The 27407-nt window shown below is 33.9% G+C and overlaps 2 protein-coding genes and 1 pseudogene across 2 annotated transcripts; 1 reads left to right on the forward strand and 2 right to left on the reverse strand.

Annotated features, from left to right (window-relative positions):
- Positions 1-1193: 1193 nt before the first annotated feature.
- LOC131657187 (probable transcriptional regulatory protein At2g25830) lies at positions 1194-4886 on the reverse strand (annotated as a pseudogene).
- A 12315-nt stretch (positions 4887-17201) lies between these two features.
- Positions 17202-21948, forward strand: LOC131660081 (protein unc-13 homolog). The gene is made up of 5 exons (XM_058929211.1): positions 17202-17846; positions 18224-19093; positions 19474-19929; positions 20211-20400; positions 20507-21948. The coding sequence occupies exons 1-5, from the start codon at positions 17319-17321 to the stop codon at positions 21436-21438; spliced, it is 2976 nt and encodes a 991-aa protein (XP_058785194.1). The 5' UTR covers positions 17202-17318; the 3' UTR covers positions 21439-21948.
- Positions 21949-24434: 2486 nt separating this feature from the next.
- LOC131660082 (ultraviolet-B receptor UVR8-like) lies at positions 24435-27407 on the reverse strand. The gene is made up of 5 exons (XM_058929212.1): positions 27201-27407; positions 26914-27087; positions 26138-26173; positions 25885-26018; positions 24435-25795 (listed from the first exon to the last, which is right to left on the reverse strand). Exons 1-5 carry the CDS (start codon positions 27292-27294, stop codon positions 24506-24508), a joined length of 1728 nt encoding a protein of 575 aa, XP_058785195.1. The 5' UTR covers positions 27295-27407; the 3' UTR covers positions 24435-24505.

Consider the following 27407-nt stretch of genomic DNA (forward strand, 5'->3'; position numbering starts at 1 on the left):
TGATACATTTCGGAAGTTCATTTCCGAAAATTGGGATGGAGGTGTTTTCGGAAATGAACTTCCGAAACACCCCTGCGATGGAGTTTTCTGCAACTTCCATGGCAGACCCCTAAACCAAACTTCAAACCAAATCAAAATGCTTCTAAACAACCTAAATACTACTAACAACCTAACCATATATCATTTATGCAATTAAAACCCTAAATAACATGCATTTGAATAATAGATCTAAAAATTTCAAAACTTACAAAGTGTTAGGATTGAGGGCTTTTGAATGTTGTTTAGCAGTGTGATTGGAGCCTTGATGCAGCTTTGGAATTCTGTTTGCACAAATTTTCGCCTTTGCCACTTTTTGTTTTGATTTAGGGTAAATGATTGGGGGAGGGGGAGTGTTTTGATAAATCTGCAGAAATCGCAGTATTTCGGAAGTGAACTTCCGAAATAATGTTTTCGGAAATGAACTTCCGAAATAAGTCAATTTTTTCAAAAAAAGACGCTTTCGGAAATGAACTTCCGAAGCAGGGGTATTTTGGAATTTTCGCTGGGGGTGACCCCCCATAGGGAGGTGGCTAAAGAAATTTTCAAATTCAAAGCTACTAGCTTCTGATATGCCTATAAGCAAAGGTGGAAATCATGACATTGATGAAAAGGTGGAACATTTGCAAATCAATGATGTAAAAGATGGAAATCTTGATATGGATGTTTGTCATATTTTACTTGGTAGACCTTGGCAGTTTGATAATGATAACACTTATCGAGGACGGAATAACATGAAGATGTTCACATGGAGCACAAATAAAATTGCTATGACTCCTGCATTTTGATAAGACTTTAGGAGAAAAAAAGTCTAGTTTTTTGGTGATGACGCGGAGTGAAAAGGAGCTTGATGAGGCTATTTAAAAAACTAAATTTTTATGTCCGGTACTGACTAAAGGGTGATGAGTGCTATAAAAGAGAAAACAACAATTTCAGAAGAAGTGCTAGGGATCCTAAAGGGTTGTAAGGAGTTGACCGTAGATGAGCTACCAAACGATTTGCCTCTTATGCGAGATAAACGTGTGAAAGTTTAAGTTTTAAATGTTAGAGAAGATGTGATAGAGTTTCTGCGTAACGAGAGGTTTCCAGTTGATACTTACAGCAAGCTGCAACCAGATGAAGCTCTTTATCAAAAAGAGAACGCGAGATCAAGTTCCTCAAAAGTGAAGGAGACTGATGTAGAAGGACTGGCTACGCGTATTGAATGAGGTATTTGGAAGAAGCTTATAACCATTATCAGGCTTAAAATCAATGCCCTTCCCTCACAACTTTGATACTATAGATGAATAATTTTCGGAAGAACCAACCATTTTATAATACCTGGAAAGGAATTAAAATAAATCCTTAGGTTTAAGGCTTATTTCTAAATATATGAATCTCCTTGTTATGATGGAATAATCAGATATAAAATAAGAAGAAAATGTAACTTATTTTAAGTGTGCAAGACTAGAAAATCAATTAACCCCATTGCAGATGATGTCGAGGTTGTAAGAAATAATTGCCCTTTATAAAGAGAATAACTGGGCTGGAAACCGATTCAACACTATTGTAAGATTTGATACACTTATACCATCCACTAAATCCACAAATAAAGTGAAATTCATAAATTTGAATGTCAAATTGTAGTTATATCTGGTCTTGATTTTAGCAGCCAAATCCTAGAAAATTTGAACAAAAATAAAAAAATATTCAAATTGTTACATTTTCAATTATGTTACAAACATATTATTTAAATAAGACAGATTAGTCTTTTCCTTAAAATCCAAACCAACCCTCATCATAGTTATAAGATGAACTGAAATGCCTGCAGATGGTAGTTAGGAATTGACCACAGCTGCTAGAGAAGTCTATGCTTTAAAGTAGCGAAACAAATTCAACCTTATCCATAAAGCTTATTACTCGGATCAAAAAGGTATTATAATTTCTAAAGCTTGGGTTGGCATTGTGGCACTCAGTCAGTCATTTGTAGATAACGAGTCTCTTTTCATGGCTGTTGATTGTCGACAATAGACCTCTGAAAGTCAGCCACATTTTGTAAAGTGATGCTTTCATTTAGATTGACTTATGCTTTCTTCCACGCACACAAAAAAAACTAATGTAATTTAGAGAGGGTAAAATTTTCACTTTGGTGTAGATTTTGATGAGCAAAAATATGAATGAATCATGGTCAGTTCCGAGTTTCCTCCATGCAGAGCGCAAACCCCATAGACCAAACAGACAGGAATTGGGTGGGGGCATCATTAGAGACACGATGATGAGGGCATAAAAATTATTCTTATGAAGACCAGATATTTGACTATGATTGAGAAACACTGTAAAACAAAAATGAGAGCATTACCTTTCTGATCTATCCTCTTCAGTATCATCTTCATAAGTTGGAGGACAATTACATCCTCGACTCCAACATCTAAAGAAATTCCAAGCAGTTGGTCTTTGTCAGCATCACTGACTTTATTGTTTACAACCCGAGCAGACATAAACTTAAACAACACGGAACTAGAATCTGCCATCTTTCCTCTAAAGTCTTTGACCACGTCTCTAATCTTTGCTATTGAACGATTTATCTTATCAGCTGATACCTCAACTACCACACTAACTCCTCCATAACCATAAACCTTAAACCTGGGGGAATGCAGAAAGTTAGGAGCTAAACTAATAATCCAGGATCCATATTTCAAAAGATAGGACGCTGCAGAACTCAAGTCAATTGCCAAACAAAAAGATGACCCATTCTGGGGTGGTTAGGCCAGACCCATACCCTATCTACCTAGATATTTTTACAAACAGAGCTATTTACCCCTGCACCCAAAACTTGTTTACCTTATTTCTGTTTAAAACTTATACTTAAGAACTAAACAAATAATATAGCAAACAAAAACACGTGTTGAACATCGCAAACTGTTAAACGTAATTCATGTTTGGATAACTGAGATGAATCAATTTCTAGGGAAGTGTATTTTGAAATAATTACATCTTAGTAGCTAAGTAAAAATAAAATAAAATAAAATCAGATTTCTTCTATTATGTATGCATTGGACAAAAGCAACAGAATCTATGTCTACACAAACATATATCTAAGATGTTCAAGAAACCAGAATCTATTATGTCAATGGCAACCAAACAACATTTGTATTATCCCTTTGTCTGTGACAGATCTGGTTTATTGCCTTTATGGCTTCAACTTAAAAGCATGATAGTGCCATCACCTTACAAAAACTGTAAAAGAAACTACTTCTGTTTAAGATTATGGAACTCCTCATAAAACATGACGACACTGTCATATTCTTAAGAAAAAAGAGATTATCCAAATGTGCCACAATGATTTTATACTAACCTCGTAAAATTTTCTCAAGATAAGCCTCTTGTCCCTTCTCAGTTGCTCTCTTGATGTTGCGCTCGACAATATCTCTAGGAACATCAAGCTCCTTTACTTTCTCAAGTATAGCAGCCAGGGCTGAATTAGACATTACACTCAGACCACCTTTCTTTACACTGTCATATTTTAGTAGCCCAAAAGGCATGCATAAGATGGTTACTTGATCCAAAAAGGAAAGCACTAATAAAACACCTCTAGCCGGAACCAAAATGAATTATACAATAGATCATGGTTAAAGGAGGGTAAATCAGCACATCAATCTAGCCACAAACACAGTGAAGAAAAACCCAGGAAGATAAAAGGATGACCAGATGATTTATTTCATTCGATGCAATTAAGAGTGCAATTACTAAGCATTGACACCATAAAAACATGTTGCACAAACATTGAATCATAACTTGTTGTGGTGCCACCATGTAACATTATCACCTAAAATATGTAAGTTGCAAGAAATGATTGAACCTATAAAAAGTTTTGACACTACAATACACAATAACAAAATTCTAAAATAAAAGCCTATTGATTATAATTGTGCTTTGATGAATAAATACCAATTATCTCTTTGAAATAACATAGGATCAATAATTACAAAACAGTGATACGACGAACGCAACACAAACCTGGAGAGGGACTTATGCAGACACAACTTCCTTCCCAATCCTCGAGTATAGTTTAGCTTTCTTTGCATTATTGGCTTTATGAAGTAATGGCAAAATGTTAAGAAATGTGGTTTTAGACCTAACTAAACCCTACAAAAACGGTTTGGGTATATATTTTCCAATGTCAGATTCTTAACAAAATAAGAAAACTTTTAAGTAGAAAGAATACTTAAAAAATTGCTTTTACATAAGTAGAAATCATAAAAATGAAAAACATATACTAATCAAAATGCAAATCACTTTCGAACATATTTGAATTGACTTGTTTGAACTTATCTACTTTCATAAACACTTATGTAATGATTTTGGTTTAACGGGACTTTCATCGAACAAGCGAGATACATTATTCTTCAATATCAAGAAAAATGTCAAGAAAAATGTCATGACGAACCTTTCGACTGGCGATTTTGTTGGAACGTCTGCCCAAACAAATAAGAGCAAAAGTCCATATCTTCCTAGCTCAACAGTTAATACCATAATAGATAAAATTTACATTTGCAGCATCCAACGATGGTGAAATATTAACATTCCTTGAGAATGAAAGAGTGACTCTGATTCATAAACAATTGAGAAAATATAAATGTGAAGTTAAGAGAGGGAGAGTAGAGGTGGTACTGTGGAGAAAGAGTGAGGAAATGGCGCACATGGAGGAAAAACGAGATAAAAATCATGGAGGTGGTGTTCCACTCGCGTTGCTCTCGACATCATCATCTTATAATAAGTGATGTTGGGCTGGTGTTGTACGGCTCCAAGCGCAATGCAGAGAGGGGGAAACAATATTGAGGCAGCGCGCCACTCAAGGTCGAAATAGGCATGGCCGAGCTAGGCTTTGTCAAGCCTAAGCCTGGTCTCACAAAAAAAATCGAAGTCTAAGTCTGCATGTAGTCTGTCATGTGCTTAATTTTAGGCCTGAGTCTGACCTTTTCGAAGGCCTGGTTAGCTTGTTAGCCTACATAAAACTCTATTTGTTTTCGACATACATAAATAAGCAATTAAAATAATGTTTAAATAGAATAACTAACTAAAAGACCAAGAGACTAAAAATTTATTTGTATTGATTTATTTTAACTTACTTATTATCATAAGTTCTAGGAGGCTATTTGTTTAATATAACTTATGAAAACAATGTCCATTAGGTGTTTTCATCTTATTTTCACAAGTTCTTCAAGATAAACAAGTTTTATTTATGTATTTTAATTCAATTTACAAAACAAAACATAATTATAATAAAAAATTATTCATATTTATTTAAATAGGCCGGCCTGATAGGCTTAAAAGGCTTTTTCTTAGGGCCTCAGGCCTAGTCTTTTTAACTAAGTAGGCTTATAAAAAGTCTAGGTCTTTTCTATTTAAAAAAATGTGTGACTTGACCTAAACCTGTATAGGCTAGCATGTAAGTCTCTCTAATCGGCCTGATCTATTTCCACTCCTACACTGAAGAAAAGACATGGTCGTTTTTCAATTCAAACAAGACTACATGATAGAAAAGAAGAGAGAAACGGGGTTTTAGGAATAAAAAGTTAAATAAATAAATTAGAAAACCTAATTAATTTGATTTTTTTTTGTAAGCTTTGTAAAACTTTTTGAACTTTGGTTTTTTATGAATTATTTTATTTGCATTTCTTTTATGGTAAACTCTCCATTAAGGTATCTACCATTCATTCATAGAATATTATGTCATATTTTATTCACCAAGGTGTAGGGTGATATTGTCTTTAATGAAAATAGTTGTATTTTTTACTGATATTTGTAAATAGGAAGTGATGTTCTTTATGCTTATTAGAAAAAAGGTTCTTTAAGTTGAAGAGATTCAAAGTTTACTATAAATTTGGTGTGTTGGGTTAAAAGATTGTAGGATAATCTTGGTGTAAAGCTCTACAAAGATCTAACATGAAGTCATTCACAAATTGTGGAGGATTGCACTACTCTTATTTGTTGTAATATAATTCAAGTTGTAGCCCAAACCCAAACTAATTAGGTTAGAGTTTGTTATATTTGTTATTTAACATATAAATCATTTAGTTGTATATAAATATATATTTTGTAATTATGCAACTTTTAAACATTTCTAAGTACATATTATATAAATATATATTTTGTAATTCTAAATACAGTATTTAGAATTGTTTTAGATTTTGTATATAATTGGAAAATATGTTATACCAAGCTCAGAACGAGATATATAGACCAATATTAATTAGGAGTTTGTACGAATTTTTTTAATGAAAAATTAAATTTATTTCATTTGAGATCTGTTAAAATGACACTAACAGCAACACTCCTTTTTAGTTTTAAAATATTCACTAATTTTTCATAAGTTTGCATTTATCATAAAAAATTTGCCATTGACAGACAACAAAAAACAGTCGATAGTTTTCATATAATTTATGTTTTTATTTATCACTAAAATTTTCTATTAAAATATATAAATTTAGTAGAAATTAGTGCGTAATTTAAAATTATAGAGAATTTTGATAACATTTCAATATACCTCGAAGTTAAGTAATTTCCTTTATTTTAAAGGAAAACTATCAAAATTGTGATGAGATTTTCAAGTCAATTCCAAGAACCAAATTTTTTTCAACCTTTTCACAAGAAATATTGTTGAGAATTCTACTTGCCACCTCCAAGTTATCCTTGACACACCCCAAATTGATTGAAAAGACCATAATGTCCAACTAAAATCATTTATTCCATTTTTAGAAATCTATGAAAAGCATCGAATTTTTCCAATTTTAGGGTGATACTGAAAATTTGAGCAGTGTACTAGAAATTCTACGAAAACAAGTAAGTTTCTGGAATTTTTATAAAATTTTCGATATTTTTTATCGGAAATTATGAAATTTCCGATATTTCGTACCGGCAATTTGGAAATTTACGGTATTTTGTACCATAAATTTCAAAATTTCCGGTATCTTTATAAATTTAAAAATACCGGCAATTTTGAAATTTCCGGTATTTTGTCCAGTACCGAAAATTTTGAAATATTTGAAATTTCCGGTAATTTGTATTTTTTTTTAATTATATTTTTCTTATGTTTATTTTTTAAGTGAGGACTAGAGGCGGGGATGGTACAGTTGTCGGTCGGGCTATCGATAAACTGAGACTCGTGCTCGGGGTGATGCTGATGAGGCAGGTACGTCAGTCTTACGTGTTGGGCGCGTTGCTCCAACCGGTTCTAACCGAAAACGGATGACCGAGGAGGCGCAGGCGGCTAGGGGGTTCCGTGCACCTCGGCGCAGGGGTGGTAGAGCTTCCACTGTTGTGGACGGGCAGGCTGAGGTTGGTGTGGATGCTAGTGTTGAGGTTGTTGCTCGGGAGGATGTTGCTAGGGTTGGGGATGTTGTTCGGGAGGATGCTGCAGAGGATGTTGCTAGGGTTGAGCCGGTGGTTGCTAGGGTTGAGCTGGAGCTGGCTAGGGTTGAGCCGGAGGTACATGTTGCTAATGAGGTGGTGGTTGAGGAGTGGGTGACTGTGGTTGCTGAGGAGGTGGTGGTGCATGATACGGACACCACTACAAGTGCATCTGCAGAGCTATCAATACACACTGATGAGGCTAATCCAGGAGGACCTTCTGACAGGTCCGTTTTGTCAGACTATGCTGACCATGTCGCTTTTAGGATATGGCTGACAGGTCCGTTTTGTCAGACTATGCTGACCATGTCGCTTTTAGGATATGACAGGACGAGGTGTGTAACATTGCTTAATTTTTATTATGCAATTTGAATTATACTATTGTGTTTTAATTATATTTTTTTTACACAGTGGCAAGTTAATTTCTCAATATTGTTATATGTCTAGAATAAACCTCGAAGTTTGGATCCCACTGCCCTCTATGTGGTACAAAGTTGCAGGAAGCAACCCCTTGAAAAACTAAAGTCGTCTAATAAATAGTGCATGTATGTTAATCATACCAAACTTAACAGGACACGTTTCAAATATGTATCATCTCTTCAATATTGAAAAACTAGTTCATAACTTTTCTTTTTAACCACTTAAAAACAAATTGTTTCGAAAAAACCATATTTAAATTTTAGGCGAAATATTTTTTAATTAAAATTTACAATCTTCATCCGGACTCAAGATTATTATAGTCTCTAGTCTTCCACTCAAAAATGGAGAATTACCACATAAACCCATGAGTTAAGGTATATCAACACAAAAAGTGATGCATTTAAAGAGTCACATATCCATCATTAATCTCTACTAAAAAAATGTTTAAATAAATATCCTGTTCATAATCACAGTCCACTGAAAAACATCAAAATTATTTTCATTAGTTTTAGAATGGTGGAATGGCAACTGGTGGTTGGCATGATTGAAGGAAACAATTATGCATTAGTTAAAAATGGCAACGGAATGTGTGCTACTTAATTTGTTTATTCATCTACTTCTAGTCACAATCCTAAATGTGACAAAAGGTGTAAACAGGAAATGGATGAAATGATCACCAAACAAAACAGCACATCCTTGTCTTTCACTGCAACTTCCAACTTTGACATCTTCTATAATTAATTTTCTTTCATGTGACGTTTTGTGTCTATTTTTAACTTTGTGTATTACGTGTTTTTTTTCCGATTTCTTTTTTTTTTTTTGTTTTAAACCACCGGTTTAGTCCGATTCGGGGGCGAGGTTCCATCCCCCTCCCGATCGCAGTTGCGAGGGATCGAACCGTGGTTCTCCCTACCATGTCCAGCGCCAATCACCACTGGACCAACTAACGATTGGTCATGCTGTAGTATTTCTTTTCTGATTATGTTAGTACATTTTCACTTTCACCTTTCTTCTATGTATTTATTACTATTAGTATTATTATTTCTATTACATTCTAATTAAATATTTTAATTAGATATTTTAACGATACTAATAAAGATGTTACATTTTCTTATGTATTCCCTTGAGTGTTTAAATCCAAACCAATTCAAATAAAAACCGTAAATCGCCAAAAAACCAAAAATCACAAAAAATAAAGTTTATTAGACGTGTTTGGATGCCATTTTGTGAGAACCCCACGATTTAGATCATATTTCATATTGATTTTTCAAAACCGATCCAAACTGTGTTGGGGAGTCCGGGAGAGTTGGGAGCACCAATGAGACTAATGCTCTAGGACCATAAGAGAGAGACGTCACATCTCAACCCAAAATCTTAAGGTGTTAGGTAAATGAATCTTCTCTCTTATATATCTAACATTTCTCTCATTTATAGGCAATGTGAGACTTTGACCACTCACACTTGCACCCAACATTCTCCACCACAAGTGTGAATCCCCCATATCCTATAACAGGATCCTACATCGGATCCAACTCTCGCTCCCCCACCAAGCCGAATCACGGCTCTGATACCACTGTTGGGGAGTCTGGGAGAGACGGGAGCACCAATGAAAACTCCAAAATCGGCGAAAAAAACACGAATCACGCCTCTTTTTTCTCTATGTTTGTTATTTTCCCAACAAACCGAACCGAACCGCATGTATATATATATATATATATATATATATATATATATATATATATATATATTTTATTTATTTATTTTTTATTAGTAGGAAATGTTACATAAATTTATTATTATATGATTTTTTTTATATTATCTATTAGCTTAGTATAATCTATTTATTTTTACTATTTCATTTATTTCAACCATTCTCATTCTATAATATACTATATGATATATATTATTCTCATTTTATAATTTTAACTTTTAATATACTATATGATATATATATTATATCAAATCAATGATTTATTAGTATTTTTATAATATTAATAAAAATATAATTTGTAATTTGGATATCAAAAACCAATCCAAATTAAACCGCATTAAATTGGATCGGATCACATTGATTTTTTTTAGATATATCATCCAAAACCGAATCGCAAGTAAATTTATCTTTGGAGCAGATGAGTTTTTACCTTAAAATCGATCCAAACCGAACCGCGAACACTCATAGTTCCAATTTATAAAAAAAAATTAACTTATTTTTTCTTCTCATATCATTTAGTTCAAAGCAACACAATTTCAGGACACATAACTCTCGAAATTGAAATGTGTTAGAAGAAAAATTTATTAATTGTTTTTTCTCTCAAAATAAATTGATTGAAGTTAAAAGAACAAGAACAATCTTTTCACAAGGTGTAATTGAAATCCTAGGTAAAGTATGAAAAATATACAAATCAATGCGGCGTTGTCCAAATCATGATTTTGATAACTTGACTCAGATTCACATCTTTAAAAATGAAAACTATTACAACAACCAAAGTTGTTACTAGACGCCACAACAGTTGATTCATTAATGGCTAAAAATGTTGAAGATGCAATTTCTGCCATTGAAAGAATGACACATGATGATCACCGAGGTCAATATAATCGAGACACTAGTCAAAGAAAATTAGGTGTACTTAAGCTTAATACAAACAGTGCAATATTTGTACAAAATAAACTTCTCACATGAATTATGGAGGAATTGTCAAGGCAGTTATCCAAACTTTCACAATAATTCAAAGAGATGTACGAAACTTCTAGTAAGCCCAAAAAATTTTCATATGTGATATTTGTGCAGGTGATCACCCAATTAGGTATTGTCCTCTAAAAACAAATTTCATGTATAGAGAAAAGACACTGGAATATCCAATAAACAGCAATTTGAGAAACAAATTGAGGTATCTATTAAGAATTTGAAAATTCAAATAGGTCAGGGAAGTAACAAAAACAATTTCCAATGAGGGAATGACTTTCAAAGAGACAATGATCACGACCAAGCATCTTAAACTAAGACTTGTCTAAAATAAAGTCACCTGTAGTTCAATGATTCATGAAACTTTACTAAAAAGGGAAGTTTTGTTAGACATGTGACTTCACAAAAGAGAGTGGTGAATCGTGTGGTTCAGAAAAATATGGTTTTAAAAAACTTTTCAGATTAAGATCACAATTTTAAATAATGTTAGAAAAGATTTAAATATTAAGCACCGTAAAATAAATTGCAGAAAGTAAAAAGTTTAGGAAAAAAGAGAGAACACCAAGAATTATTGAGGTTTTGTCAAAATAAAAATACCTACTCCTTTTCCCAATAATTAATCTTGAGAGTCTCCAATAAAAGTTGAGAGCTTTTAGTAGGTAATACTCATAAACCCCTTGTATAAGAAAAATGGTTGACTTCCAACAAGACTAGAAATCAAATAGTTGAGTCTTTTCTTTTAAACAACGGATCAAAGTGGTTAGCCTCCTTTCTACATAGTAGATTGAAGATGTTAGTCTCCTTTCCACGAGAATCTTGGAACAGTTAGTCTTCAAACTTCTAAAAAAACTTTATAAACTTTTATCATGGGATAAGCTCATGAATCTTAAATATTGTTTTATTGCGGACAAACCAATAACCAAAGAGATTTTAATGTTGGGTTAATCTAAAACCTTATCCAATATTTTAGTACCAGGATAAGCTTTAACCTGACCTTATTTTGACCACAGGCTAACCAAGAAGCTATGAAAACTTTTATCACAGGATAAGCCTTCGAATCTAAACAAGGGCTTGGTCATACAGTCCTTAAATCAAAGGTTTTTACGGGTTTACCCTTCTAGAATTACAACTTATCCTCTTTCACAAAAGAACTTTGTCGAAGAAGCACTTCGGCTAAAATATTAGTGAGAGAGAGTAAAAGAAAAGTTTAGAGAGTGAGAAAGTGAGAGTGAGAAGTGTCAAAACACGATTCTGAATAATTTGAAAAGAGGGAAGGAACTTATATGCATAAGCTAGATGTTGAATAAAAAAGGAAATAATTTTTAATACTTTTTAAGGCTTCATATAGATTATCACTTAATGTCAATCGAGTAGATACCCTTAATATAATCAATTGTAATTTTAAAATAGGAAATAAAATATATCTAGTCGTTGTACGTTATTAAGGTGTTGTCTAAATCGCTTAGAGCTTAATTTTGAATTAGCCAATCAATTGGCAAAGACAAAATTTTTGCACAAAGCTATTTTGATAGCTCCAAATTCATCTGGCACAACTTCAAGTCATTTTTGAAGATATTTTTTTTGAGAAAATCAGTTTGAAATTTTTTTGTTTTTTTTGTGTGTGTATGATTTAGCCATGAAATTTCATGAGAATGCCCTTATGCTTTACAAAGTATTCACTCACGCTGATTAAGGTAGGGCTTTCTTACACTTCGAGACTTTGTTAGATACTTTCTTTTGTAGATACTTGATTGAAATCACTTGAGATGAGACTTGAGTTTGAATTCCATTTGATTGCAAACATCAGATAATCAAGTCCATCAAACCCTAATAAGTAGGTTTGTATCTTTATCGGCTTAACTGCTAATGTTTGACCTTTCTGAAGATATTAGTTGTCATCATCAAAAGTTGGTGTCCTTGTTTAAAACATATCACTTATAAAAGAGAACCACCATATCAATCTCAATTGGAAACATGGATATTGGGAAAGTTAATGTAAACTTGGGATCAAGCATTAACTTAAGGCCAGTGGGAGCAGTCAAAATGCTTAAAGATGTAGAGATTTAAGAAACATAATTAGTATTGCAGTTCACTAACAAAACCATCAAACAACCAATTGGGGTTGCATAAAATTTAATTATACAAGTGGACACAAAAAATTTCACCAATCCACTAATATTTCTCTTGGTTAGTTATAGCCTCTTGAAAAGTGAAAGGGTCTTTGGAACTAGTAAAAAGTGCTTAGGCTACCAAATCTTCATATCTATATATTTCTAGTGACTTGGTTGAATGGTTCTCTTTGGGACATGCAATAATATACTCCCTCCGGCCTTATTTATAAGCAAAGGTTCTCTTTTTAGGTTCATTGAATAATGAATGTATCTTGTCTTTTTATGTAGACTAGATACATTCATTATTCAATGAACATAAAAAGTGAGTTTTTGCTTATAAATCCGGCCGGAGTAGTAATTGTTTACTCAACCTGAAACTTTAGGTCAGTGTTCAATTTCAATAACAATGTCTAGTTCGTCTTGTGGCTCGGCCACTACTTTAATAGTATTCATTGGTGGCAGATCAACATAATAATGTGCCAAAATTACTCGTTTAACATAAGCACTTATTGAATTAAAATAAATGAAATCACATAATCCCCAAATCCTGAATATGTCATAAAAATGTGATAAACACCACTATGAACATTGTTAATTATGCCATCATAAGTATAAGTGAAATCGTCTAAGAAATCACAAAATGAACAAGTTGAGTAGATTTAATCTTGTTGGGCGAAGTAGGGGATTGTCTAGGCAAAGACAAAACTAAAACAAGGCAGAAATAGGAAAATGTGTTGAATCCTCCTCTCTAGGAAAAGTTACGAGCTCGTTGGGCAAGCAAAGATATGTAGAGATTTCTTCCCGACCAAGTTACTTCATTTGGAAGCATGTCAACTCGCCAAGCAATGTGACAAACTCTCTGGGTAGGAAAATGTAATTTAGAAGACCCATTCGTTAAGTAACTTCAAAGTGAAGGAAGAATTTTATTGCATGACAAGCAAGGAGAAGCTTGTTGGGCAAGATAAGGCAACCAAAGCCCACTTGAATAAGCTGTAAATAACTTACAAATGAATAAAATCAATCACGCTAGGTAAGCTAAAGGCCTCGCTGGGTGAAAACACTATACCGAAACTCTATTATATGTAAGAGTAGCTAAATTTTCTTTTGTTAGGGTTGGATGTATTTATCCAAACACTCATGTATTCATCCTAATTTTCAAGTTTCATGAAAATTTACACTCAAGAAGCTTGGCATTCCCCGATACTTTTTAAGCATTGAAGTCCACTATCAGGAAAATAATTCTATGGGACTCACTCAAACTAAATACATCAAGAACCTATTATCTAAAGTTAATATGGTTAAAGAAAATGGAGTGATAACTCCCATGTTTAGCTCGTGCAAAATAAGCAAGTATGGTGAAGATAAAATCTTAGTTCCTTTTCTCTATAAGTCCATAGTGGCAGCATTACAACATGTTACTCTCACATGTCTGAATATTGCATTTTGTGTCAACAAAGTTTTCCAATATATGAATGACCATTTAGATTCACATTGAAGTGTAGTGAAATGCATGCTTTGATTCTTGAATGGCACAATAAATCATGGTGTCATCTTAGCTCTTGCAAGTCCTATATAGAAATTATTTTTAAGAGCTTATAGTGATTCAGATCAGGGCAGTGATCTGGACGACAGGCGCTCAACATCTGACCCGTGTGTTTACTTTAGGCCAAATCTATTTGCTTGGAGCTTAAAGAAATAGTCCCTCGTTGCACGCTATAGCATCGAGCTGAGTACAAGGTTCTAGCTCACACAATGTCTGAAGTATTGTGGATTGAATCACCACTTAATAAACTAAGGATCAGTTACTTGCCGTCGACATTATTCTGTGATAATCTCTGTACAGCAATGCTCTCGCATAAACCAACCTTACATGCTCATGCAAAACATATTGAGTTGGATATTCAGTTTATTCGTGAATGCAACACATATCAACTCATGCACAAATAGCTGACATCCTTACAAAATCTCTACCGACTAATCTTTTGACTGGTTTTTGCGACAAGCTCAAAGTTGCCTCTTTCAAACCACCGTGACCTCAAGGGGAGTGTATTAGAGATTAGTTAGAGAAGTTATTTTTAGGTAGTTATGGTAGTTATGCATTGTAACTAATCTCAAGGTACTAAGTGTAACTACTGAATGTATGATAATGGATATAATCTCTCTCTCTCTCTCTCTCTCTCTCTCTCTCTCTCCATGAATTCATCTCAATCAAACAATAAAAAAATATAAAAACCATTTATTCAATAAATACACCTTAAAATCTATGACTTTTTTTTATACTTGAGACTAATAGATTCTTAAAAAAAATTGTTAAATAAGAAATCGAAAAGAGTGTGTCTCAAAAAGTTGCATAATTGAAAAATAAAAAAATATAACATAAAAAATAAAATAATTTTAGAAGAATTTTATATTAACTCAAAAGCATTTATATAAGATTGTAAGATATCTTTTTAGCTTAACAAGAGGTAAGAGTTTGAATCCAACCCTGAACAGAAAGCAATGTGCGTCTCATTTGTTCACTATGTTTCACTAGGGGTATACATGAGTTGGGTCAACCCATAAAATCCGATCAAATGCACCCAAAAAAATCCATAAGATTGGATTGAATCGTGTAATTGGGTGGATATCAGTTTGAAAACTAAAAAATCTATTTAAAAAACCGTGTTTCGGACAAAACTAGACCTAAACCCAAAAAACTCACTGACCCGCTAATTAAACTTTTTTTTTACAATTATAATAATTTCGATGAATAATAACTTGGTTGTTGCAATTTTACTCTCTTGAACATTTATTATTTTAGTGAACTATGAGTTTAATTAATTTTGGATATTTCACTATTTAGTTATTTTGATGTTAATACGATTATATGTTAGATTAGTTTGTCATTAGTATTTTATGATAATTTTTACAAGTCGATGGTATTATTTATTATTTTATGATACTAAGAAATAGTAAAAAATAAGTTATCTAACTTTTTTAAGAACATAAAAATATTGAAAAAAAATTAATATTAATATTAATAAAACATAAAATTTATTTGGACAACCCACTATCCAATTCAACCCGCCTTGCCAAAGCCCGCCGCTCGCCAAAACCCGCTCCTCCTCCAAAATTCACTCTTTTTTTAGTTAATTCTAGTAATTGCAATTCTTGATGGTTTATTTTATACATTTATTTATAAATATATGTAATATTTTTTAGAGTAAATTTGTTAAAAAATTACTTTTATAAAAAATTGTTTTAAAAAATAAGTGAAAAGTTTAATTTAAAAGTAAAAAAAACATATTAATCTATTAAAAAAATATAAATAAAAATAGGCGGGTAAGCCCGCCGCCCGCCAACCCGCCATCTTGGCGGGGCGGACATGATTTTGATGCCCATTTTACTTGGCGGGCATGTCCGCCCCGCTCGTTTTTTGGCGGGCATAAGGCGGGGCGGGCGGCCCGTTTTGCCACCCCTACACCCAACCCACAAAATCCACAGATTATTGAGTGACTATTTTTAGCTATTTTTTATGATTATATAAGTGACGACTTTGATGTTTTTAATCTTAGTTGCTTCAATTTCGACCTTTTGAACATCTTTTATTTTGTAAGTAATGATTTTAACTTATTTAGGATGCGACACTTTGATTATTTTGATGCTAATTCTTGTAAGTTGCAAGTATTTTGCACTTCTAGGTATTAGTGCAATGTAACTTTGGTTTTTGCATATATGTTTATGATGAATTTTATGCTACATTTAGACTTTTGATGTTTAAAAAAATAGCGGTAATATGTTAAACTATATATTAAGAAAAAAATATGACACATTATTAATAATTATATAAGGAAGAAAGAAAATTGAGTAACCCCTACCCAATTCAATCCAACTCATAACTTTGTGGTTTTACCTAAACCGACTCAATGATATTGTGGGTGGTTATTTTACTTCACTCAAACTAACATTGTACGGATTATGTTATGATTTTGATTAAATTCAACTCAAACCGACTTATGTACACCCCTACAGAAAATTATAAATAAAATAATAATTAATTTTATTTAGAAGTGGATGTTGCATTATGTTTTTTCATGTTTCCAAAATTAATTTTTGGATTAGCTTTCCTAAAAACTCATAAGTCTAAAAATGTTATTTAAAAAAATATATTTGGTAAACATTTTATACTTCCATGAACACTTGTTAAAATTATTTTGTATATAAATATAAAATTAAAAATAGGAAATATAATAAAAAGATTCTAATTATTGATAGTTGAATTATATATCTATGGAAAAAATCTTCCTTTTTTTATATAGGGTTATACGTAAATTACCTAAAAACAATTTTTATAAATCTATATACATATGAAAACGCTGTCAATCAAATATCTGAATTATTTTAGTCCATGTGACGAGATAGATTTGAATTTTACATAGAAAGTCAAAAACGAAACAAGCTAATAATAATATTCAAATAAATATATTTAGAATATTAATTAATAATCGCAACAAATAAAAAAAAGTTGAAAAAGTAAAAAGAGAGATAAAGAAAGAAAGAATCAACAAGCAGTGTCTCAATCCGATGTCAACAGTTTTACCGTATATCTATCATGTATGGTAGGCAGTAATACTAATAGTCCATACTCTTGACTCTTTCTCTTCTTCCATTCTTCTTTTCTCTTTCCCAATTCTCACAGAATGGCTCAACTCTTCAGAGACCTATCGTTAGGCCATTCCAAGAGAGAATCAACACCGTCACCGCCGTTAAAGATAATGCCTCCAAAAAAACCACCTACTCTCCCCGCCGACGATCTCCCCTCACCGCTCGGTCAACTTTCCACCAACCTCTCCGATTCGGAACTCGCCCTAACCGCCTACGAGATCTTCGTCGCCGCGTGCCGGACTTCGTCTGGTAAGCCGCTGAGTTCGTCTATTGCTAACTCGGTTTCGAATAGTCATTCTGGCTCGCCGAGTCAGAACTCGGTTGGTGGTATTCAGCGATCGATTACTTCTACGGCGGCTAGTAAGGTTAAGAAGGCGTTTGGATTGAGATCGCCCGGGTCGGGTAGTAAGAAGAGTCCTGGTTCCGGTTCGGGTTCTGGTTCGGGTTTGGGGAAAGTGAAACGGCCGTTGACGGTTGGGGAGCTTATGAGGAATCAGATGAGGGTTTCGGATGGGATGGATTCGCGTGTTAGACGTGCGTTGCTCAGGATTTCGGCTGGACAGGTCGCTTTCAATTGTTTGCATTTTGTGTTTGTTGCAATGCATGTATTGATCCGGATTTAGTAGCTGTTTATACTGTTTGAATTTAATCTAAGTGATTATTTGATTATTTGATCTGCTTTTTTATTCTTCATATTATTTGAGCTGATTACTGCATCATCAATTTGATGCAAGGAAAGTGTTTGTTGTAATGTAATTGACTAGATTCCGTGAGGTGTTTGTTAGTTGTTTGTTAATTGTTTGATTCTGTGACTGGTGGATGATATGAGTAGACTAGATAGTTGTTTGAATTGGAAAGGGAAATAAATTATTCTAGTTTTTACTTTTTAGTTGAACACAGTTATGCTTTTTTTGCTAAGTTGTGTGAATTTTGTTTGCAGGTTGGAAGAAGGATTGAGTCTGTGGTGGTTCCGCTTGAGCTAATGCAGCAGCTCAAGGCTTCGGATTTTACTGATCAGCAAGAGTATGATGAATGGCAGAAGAGGACACTTAAGGTTCTGGAGGCTGGTTTAATTTTGCATCCTTACATACCTTTGGAGAAATCCAACTCTGCTGGGCAGAGGCTACGTCAGATTATTCATGGTGCTTTGGATAGGCCAATTGAAACCGGAAAGAACAATGAGTCCATGCAGGTTCTTCGTAGTGCTGTTATGACTCTTGCGAATAGGTCGTATGATGGATCTCTCACTGATTCATGCCACTGGGCAGATGGGGTTCCTTTGAATCTCAGGCTTTATGAAATGCTTCTACAATCCTGCTTTGATGTTAATGATGAGTCATCGATTATTGATGATTTTGATGAGCTAATGGAACAAATTAAGAAGACCTGGGGAATACTTGGATTAAACCAGACATATCATAATCTCTGTTTTACTTGGGTTTTATTTCACCGATTTGTTGCTACTGGCCAGATGGACTTGGAGCTTCTGTCAGATTCTGATGGCCAGCTAGCTGAAGTTGCAAAAGATGCTAAGACAACAAAAGATTCCGAGTATTCCAAAATTTTGAGTTCGACGTTGACTTCAATATTGGGATGGGCAGAGAAAAGGCTTCTTGCATACCATGAAACTTTTGACCGTGGTAACGTTGAAACTATGGAGGGAATAGTCTCTTTAGGGGTAGCAGCAGCTAAGATATTGCTTGAAGACGTATCTACCGAGTATCGCCGGAGGAGAAAAACTGAAGTCAACGTGGCCCGGGAGAGAATTGAAACTTACATCAGGTCATCTCTACGTACTGCCTTTGCCCAGGCAAGTTCATATTGTCTTTCATTGCCTTTATTACTCTTTAGTAAAAGGTGATAAACTTGATGGTTATCATCTCCTGGTAATATGGTAATAGTGTGCTTAATTTGAGAGAGTTGGAAATTGTTTTTCACTTAAAGTTTTAAATACCTCTTGACATTCTGTTTAGTTGTTCACATTATAGTGCATGTACAGTTTTACTTATGAAATGCAGTATGAAATCATGTTGCTATACAAACTACAATCATGTGTGAGTTAGTTTGTTGCAAGCGGGAAAACTAGATATTGCATATTCAAACATGCTACTTAATTTTCTAGATCTATATGCTTGGGTCGAATTCTTCATCTATTTGTGCTGAAATATTGCTTGTTTTGCTGCTGCATAGATAATGGAGAAAGCAGACTCAAGCAGGAGGGCATCAAGAAACCAGCCAAATGCTCTTCCTCTCCTTGCCATTCTTGCAAAGGATGTAGGCAGCCTGGCAATGAATGAAAAGCTAGTGTTCAGCCCAATACTCAAGAGATGGCATCCTTTGGCAGCAGGTCTTGCTGTGGCTACCCTTCATGCATGCTATGGAAATGAAATGAAGCAATTCATTGCAGGTATCACAGAATTGACCCCAGATGCTGTTCAAGTGTTAAGAGCTGCAGATCAGTTGGAGAAAGACCTTGTGCAGATAGCTGTTGAGGATTCAGTAGACAGTGAGGATGGTGGCAAAGCAGTAATCCGTGAGATGCCTCCTTACGAGGCTGAAGGTGCTATTGCCAATCTTGTAAAAATATGGATTAAGACTAGAATAGACAGACTAAAAGACTGGGTTGATAGAAATCTTCAGCAAGAGGTTTGCATTCATCATCTTTTCTTTTGTTGCTCTTTAGCGATTTTCATTGTAACTTTGTTACAAGAATGAATATTATTACTATTATATATAACCAAACATTAAATCATTGCTAAACTGTGAGTTACTGAGTTGTATGTTTTCTTTTACTTCGCGATATTCTTTTGTTGATTAGGGATAACATGTTCAAAGCTGGACTTGGGATTAATTTCTGTGTAATCTGGTCATACATGTCGATTGTTTGCCTTTGTATGGAACTAACTTAGTTTACTGTGATATCCTAGCTCTGGAGTCCACAAGCAAATCAGGAAGGATATGCTCCATCTTCTGTTGAAGTTCTGCGAATCATAAATGAGACTCTGGATGCATTCTTTCAGCTTCCTATACCAATGCATCCTGCATTGCTTCCTGATGTGATGCATGGCCTTGACAGATGCCTTCAATATTATGTTGCTAAGGCCAAATCTGGATGTGGTAAATGATGTTGAAATTGAATGGTTTAGCTCTTATGTATATGGTATCTTTAATAATTGTATATGTGGCGTCTTTAACAACTGCTGTTTTTTATTCTGATATACAGGATCACGAAATACATTTATTCCAACAATGCCGGCACTGACGAGATGCACTATTGGCTCAAAATTTCAAGGCTTTGGGAAGAAAAAAGAGAAATCTCCAAATCCTCAGAAGAGAAACTCTCAGGTTGCAACAAATGGGGATAGCTCTTTTGGGGTACCACAGCTCTGTGTTCGCATGAATACTTTGCAGTGGATCCTGGGTGAATTTGATGTTCTGGAAAAACGAATAATTACTCTTTTACGAAACTCAGAATCTGCTAGAGAAGAACATTTTTCAAATGGATTAGCAAGTAAGTTTGAACTATCTTCAGCCGCGTGTCTTGAAGGAATTCAGCAACTCTGTGAGGCTGCAGCATATAGAATTGTCTTCCATGATCTAAGCCATGTTTTGTGGGATGGTTTGTATGTTGGGGATCCATCATCTTCCAGGATCGATCCATTTCTTCAGGAACTTGAGCGGAACTTAATGTTCATTTCAGACAATGTTAACGAAAAAATTCGCACCCGTATTATTACTGAGATAATGAGAGCTTCCTTTGATGGATTCTTGTTTGTATTGCTCGCTGGAGGCCCCTCTCGTGCTTTTTCCAAGAAGGACTCCCAGATCATAGAGGATGATTTCAAGTTTCTAAAAGAGTTGTTTTGGGCAAATGGCGATGGTTTGCCTTCTGAAATAATAGACAAGTTTGCAACTACTCTGAGGTCTATCCTCCCTCTTTTCAGGACCGACACAGAGAGCCTCATTGAGCAGTTTAGACGGTTAACACTAGAGACATATAAATCTTCAGCCAGGTCTAGAATTCCATTACCTCCGACTTCTGGACAGTGGAGTCCAACTGAACCAAATACATTATTACGTGTTTTATGCCATAGAAACGATGAATCAGCTTCCAAGTTTCTTAAAAAGACATATGATCTCCCTAAGAAACTTTAACAACATTGCGAACCAGTTAATGGAATCACAAGCTGGGAGATGCATTCTGCTCAACTGTCTGGTTCTTCCTGTATTTAGTATGACCTTGCCCAGCAGGTAATTTATCAGAATTGTCGATCAAGCTTTACTTCCGGACATGGCTGTCTTGCGCCACAAAGACAGCCACACTTGGAACATTGTCTAAAGGATTGGTGCTACTGGCATATTCTTTCCACTCCGAAGTGAGGCATGAGTATAACAAAAACCTATTTGCAAAAGGTAGTTGACTATTGTTTCCAATTCATTAATTTTTGGAAGATTAGAGATGTCTCTGTGGCTTATTCTGTGTTTAGCTTCTTTTATTTTCTTTCTACCCGATTTCTTCTCTATATATTTAGTATATGAAAATTATATCTGTGTTATCATTATTCTTTTGTTGATTGAAAAAGTATATATTTATTTATCTGTATACATCAAAGACCAGGAATTTTATATTGTGTATATGCCAACTCAGTGCTCTTATCATTATTATATAGTGCATATCTTTAGTCTTAAGTAAAGTGTGGTTTTTTGGATGTTTACTAATGAAGTTTCTCATTATGAGTAATGAGAATGACTTTTTGGCGGGGAGTGGTGAGATGTGCCATGTGTGTACAGCTTGAACCACATTTGGCTGCTTGGTTTGATGGAAAAAGCCAACTACCAACAAATTATCTAGTCTGGCCATAGCAAGCAACTTGTCTTTTACGTCATTGATTGATTGGTTAAAGTTTAATAGGGAATGTGATTTGCAAATACAATAAAAAATTCACTCCTTGAGTTTGGCTGATTGCGGTGTTATCTCCTTGAATGCATGGGAAAAGGAAAGTTTTTTCGTTTTTCAATTTATGGAAGGGTTAGCCTAGATTTTACCATTGATTTTACTCAATGGTATGCAGCTATTTTTGGAGCCAACAATAGTTTTTTTTAAAGATTATATTCTGTGTTTAAAGAAAATTGGATTAAGTAAAATTAAATTGTTTAGATAAAAAGTGAAGATAATAATTTTTTGAATTATTATTCGTTTATTAATTGGACCATACTATAGGAACAAAGCAAAATTAGAACAAACTTTATGTTTTTTAATTGGGTCTTGCTAACTAAGGGCAAAAGATAAGCCTATTGTAATTAAAAAGTTTAAGTTGAAATATTTAAAGTTTCAAAAAAATTAAAAGCACGTATTTCGAGAATATTTTTATAAATGACTCGTTAACTTGACTCTTTAGGTATATGTTAACATTAACCTTTTTTATTAATCGCACCTTAAAGTAGGTAGAGTTGTTTGTAGAGATGTTTAAATCGATTGAGTCAATGATTTAAAAATAAAAATATATTGTTTAATTCAGTTTTAGATGATGATTTAAAAACTTTTTTGAAGATAAAAATATGTTGTTTAAGATAAAACTTTTTTAATTCAGTTTTAGATGACAACTTAAAACTTTTTTATTGAAAGTGATTCAATTTAAGAAGTGGTAATAATCAATAAAAAACACATAATTTGAGTATCAAAACTCAAACTCTTATAATGGCATCCGATTTAACAATATTGAAATGACATTCAATTTAATAATATTGGTTTATGTAAATATCAAAGCTCAAACTCAAACTCTTGTAATGACATCCAATTTAATAATATTGGTTCCACCTCTCATAATACCATCCAATTTAACAATATTAATTTCTTAAATAACTTAATAATATTGGTTTATATGAATATCAAAAGTCAAACTCAAAACTCATATAATAACATCCAATTTATCGAACTCTAATAACAACATCTAATTTAACATGTCGGTTGAGTTAGAATCTACAAACAAAATGAATTTTGTATTGAAAAAAAATAATCTAAATTTATGTATGTAATTTGATTTTGGTTTTGAAAATTTAATAAAAAATTTAATTCAGTATATATATATATATATATATATATATATATATATATATATATATATATATATATATATATATATATATATATATATATATATATATATATATATATATATATATATATATATATATATATATTTGATTTCACGCATCCATAATTAATTCTCAATGTATAATATTAATTTTGACATTTTTAATTGATCAGAATAAAATTAATTTTATTCTCAAAATTAATTTTAATTTAGAGTCAGAATTTAAACATAATTTTTATTCTAGAATTTATTGTTCAACTAACTTTTAAATATATCAAAATATAAATCATTATTTTACATCAACTCATTTTTAATCATAATTTATTTTACGTAATCAACTCAAAATTATTTGTTGTCATCACATAAACAAATACACTGACCCAGTTAGGGATGTTTTCATCCACATTTTTTTAGAGACAATTGAAAAAATGTATTAAACCACATAAGATACTAGTACAAACAATGAATCTATATTCAAGATCATTTTCAAATTTTTTTTCATAGTTTTTTATCCGCCAAAAAAAAAAAAAGGCAATAACAACCTTATCGACCAAGACAAATAAAGGAGAAAAAAAAAAGGAACTGATAAAGAATTTGCTCGTATTCTTTCCCACATAAGGGAGTTTGTCTATAATAATGATTTTATGTAGTCAAAAAGCTTTAAGGTAAAAGAAATGAGTATTGAAATTCTGAACTATTATTATCATTATTATGATACAGATGAAAAAACAAATCCTTGTTTATGTTAATTCTAAACTCCTTTATTTTACAGATCTAAACTCCTAATTTTTACCAAATACAGAAACAACTTCTGACAATAATTTAGAAATATAGCTTGGTCAAAAAAAAAAGAAAAGAAATATAGTTACTAATCCTCCTGGAATTTGGCATAGCTAACTACAATATTAAGATATTATCGATCTTTTCTTATTATCTAAGAGGAACTTACCTATTTTTATTTTTGAAAAAATGACAGTAATGCAAGAAGCAAAAAAAATCTAATAATTTGAAGTCACAATTGTGTAATACTTAGTACTCAAGGAAAGATTAATCAAGTGATGAAATAACTTTGCTGCTGTATATGAGAATTCTTAAGTTTGGAATGAGTTTTTTTGTTTCTGTAGATACTAATTATTACTTACCTTTGAAGATTGGAGACACTCCTTTATAATTTCTTTGATCTTTCTCTTCATTAACTTATCTTTCACGTCGGCTAGCATGTCACGGTAAAACATTTCCATCCTAGCTAGCTTCCTATCATCTGCTGCCTCTAACATGTCATCCCATTCTTTTGCAATATTCATTGAACCCGAATCCCGCATCGAAGTGGGAATATCGTTTTCATCAAAAGGTTTTCCAAAAATAGAGCCATGAAGTATACTAGCATATTTTTCCATTGTAGATAGCTTTGTTTGAAGCAGCTTCACCTCATTCAATGCTGAGGATAGTTTCTCATCTCTCTCTGTTATTACTTCGGGTTTCTTTTCTGCGGCCTTATCTTGCTCATCCGAGCTCTTCGAATCCTTGTCATTGAGATCCTCTGTCGTTGGAGGCCACAAAACAATAGTGGGAGTGTAACTATCGATTTCCTTACCATTTCCAAGAACACCACTCCTTCCCCTACCCCAAGACCACACCTTATGGCCCTTCTGCACAACAAAAACAGTGTGTGCAGCTCCACACACGACTTTAACTGGATCTGGAAAAATAGGTTGATGTGGCTCGCATGAGATGAGAAGGGGGGAGAGGGCATCACCAGAAACTGTTTGACCGCGACTGGCATCAGGACATAAGCCAAGACCCTTCTCCATTCCCCAAGACCACACACCCCCAGTTGAGGAGACAACACTTGTATGAAACAAGCCACAGTCGACAGAAATAAAGTATGCATTTTGCGGCAACACTTTAACGGGTGTAGGAAATAAAGCGCTTTGCGTTGTTCCATGCCCAAGTTGACCGTTTTCGCCAAGGCCAAAGGTCCAACACATGCTTTCTAATGCGTTGCCACGTTCCTTTTTGTGAGTTAGCAAAGCCGTGTGAAAGGCACCACATGCTACCTCGTAAATTGTCGAAGGAGAATCCTCGTCGAATATTTTTATAACTTCGGGACGCAGCCTGCTCTGCGTATCCCCCAAACCTAATTGGCCGTGGCTGTTATAACCCCAAGAGTAGCACAGTAGTTCTTCATCCTTGTTTGATTCTGTAGTAGCACTAACCAGTGCTACAACATGCTCGTTTCCACATGAAACCTTGACAACAGCTCGACCATGAAAATCCCAGACTGGTCTTGGAATGAAACGGCTTACAAGAGATAACCCACCATCTTTGTTTTCTTCTGGGATGTTTCCCCATATCCACAGGGTCCCGCGGTTATCAATAGCCAGAGACATCATTCCTCCTGCTTTGACAGTACACATCTGAGAAAGTTGAACAGATGAAAATGCCTTAATGATGCTGTCACCTTGGCTTATGTTTTAACACAAAACTAGCGCAATGCATGTTATACCTTTAATGATGCTCTGTCTTCGGCTTCAGATAGACCTGTTGAAGAATCAGGCGGTTGCAACTCAAGAAATCTACTAAGTAAGCAAGGAACCTGGGAATCATGCGAGTCCTCACCACTGATACCAAGTTGACCATCCATAAAGTAGTCAAGGATGCAGATATTAGCATATATAATATAAGATCAACATATTTATAGAAGTGCAAACAATCTGTAATTGAACTCAATCAAGGGACTACATGTGTATTAAGGATACAGATGTTGTAACCCCAGCACCAAACAGATCCATCTTCTGTTAATACAAAAATAGATTAAAGTATTAGACAGGGTTACCGGATAAACAAACCAAACCAGTATGTTGATCATAATGAGGTTAATAAATACAGTTATCAATAACTACACCATTTTTCCTTGGGTTCCCATCAAGGGAAAATGATATTCAAATCTCTCCCCCTGTTTATCAATGTCTTGCTCCAAGACCAGTGACCACCAAGAAACATTAGTAAAACAATTGTACATATATCTTCATTCACTTCATTGCACTTGTGCTGCAATGTAATTGATCAATTGTAGAATTTTATTTAATAGTTTCATAACATTATCATCCCCTTTTGCTTATTTTCACCATCATTACCACGCCAAAAGTATCATTACATGCATGTCGGAATAGAACCAAATTAGCCAATAACATGCTGGAGTCTGTCCATACAAAAACAACAAAGACTTATCCCACTAGTCCTGTTAAGCCAACTCAGTTGGTAGCTGTGTAGGGACATCAAATGCAGAGGCGCGGGTTTGAACCTGCAACATCCCAATTGTTCACCTTTAAAAAGGTGAATTCCAACCACTAGGCTACTTTACCAAAAAAAAAGTCGTATCCCACTAAGTATGGTTGGCTACATGGACTAAACAACGGTATAATGTTCTATCATAAACTATATTTGGAGTGCATAATATACAAATGCGAAAAATAATAACTATAGAAAGGGAGAGAGAAAAGGCAAATTGAAATGTATGAAGTGTGGTCAGAACCTGCAAGAGCAAGACTATGATAAGCACCAGCAGCAATTCCCACTATTTTGACACAATCACTACTTCCACTAGGGTTTTCAAACTTTATTTTCACCGGAAAAAGTTCATCATTTTGAGAACCAAGTCCAAGCCGTCCAAACATTCCTCTACCCCAAGAGTAAACACTGCCATCTCCTACAAAAACACCACAAAATTGAACACTCAATCAATCACAATAGAGACATATACTTTGCAATTACACAGTACGAGAATTCAATTTCTAGTTTTCCTATATTGAATGGGATTACCGGAAAGAAGGAGAGTGTGTGATTCACCGGCAGCTATGTCAACAACCTTGCGCGACGGATTGTGGGAGTTTCGAGAGGTTTCGGTGGCTTCCATTGTCTCCGACGAGAAGACACAGAACCACAAGCTCAATGTGCTTCTGTTATCTTCTGGTAATAAGGAGGATCTCACTATTTGTTACTCTGTCTCGTAGAAACTATCTACTGCAA

Source organism: Vicia villosa, linkage group LG3 (assembly GCF_029867415.1).
Source record: "Vicia villosa cultivar HV-30 ecotype Madison, WI linkage group LG3, Vvil1.0, whole genome shotgun sequence".
Classification (NCBI taxonomy): Eukaryota; Viridiplantae; Streptophyta; class Magnoliopsida; order Fabales; family Fabaceae; genus Vicia; species Vicia villosa.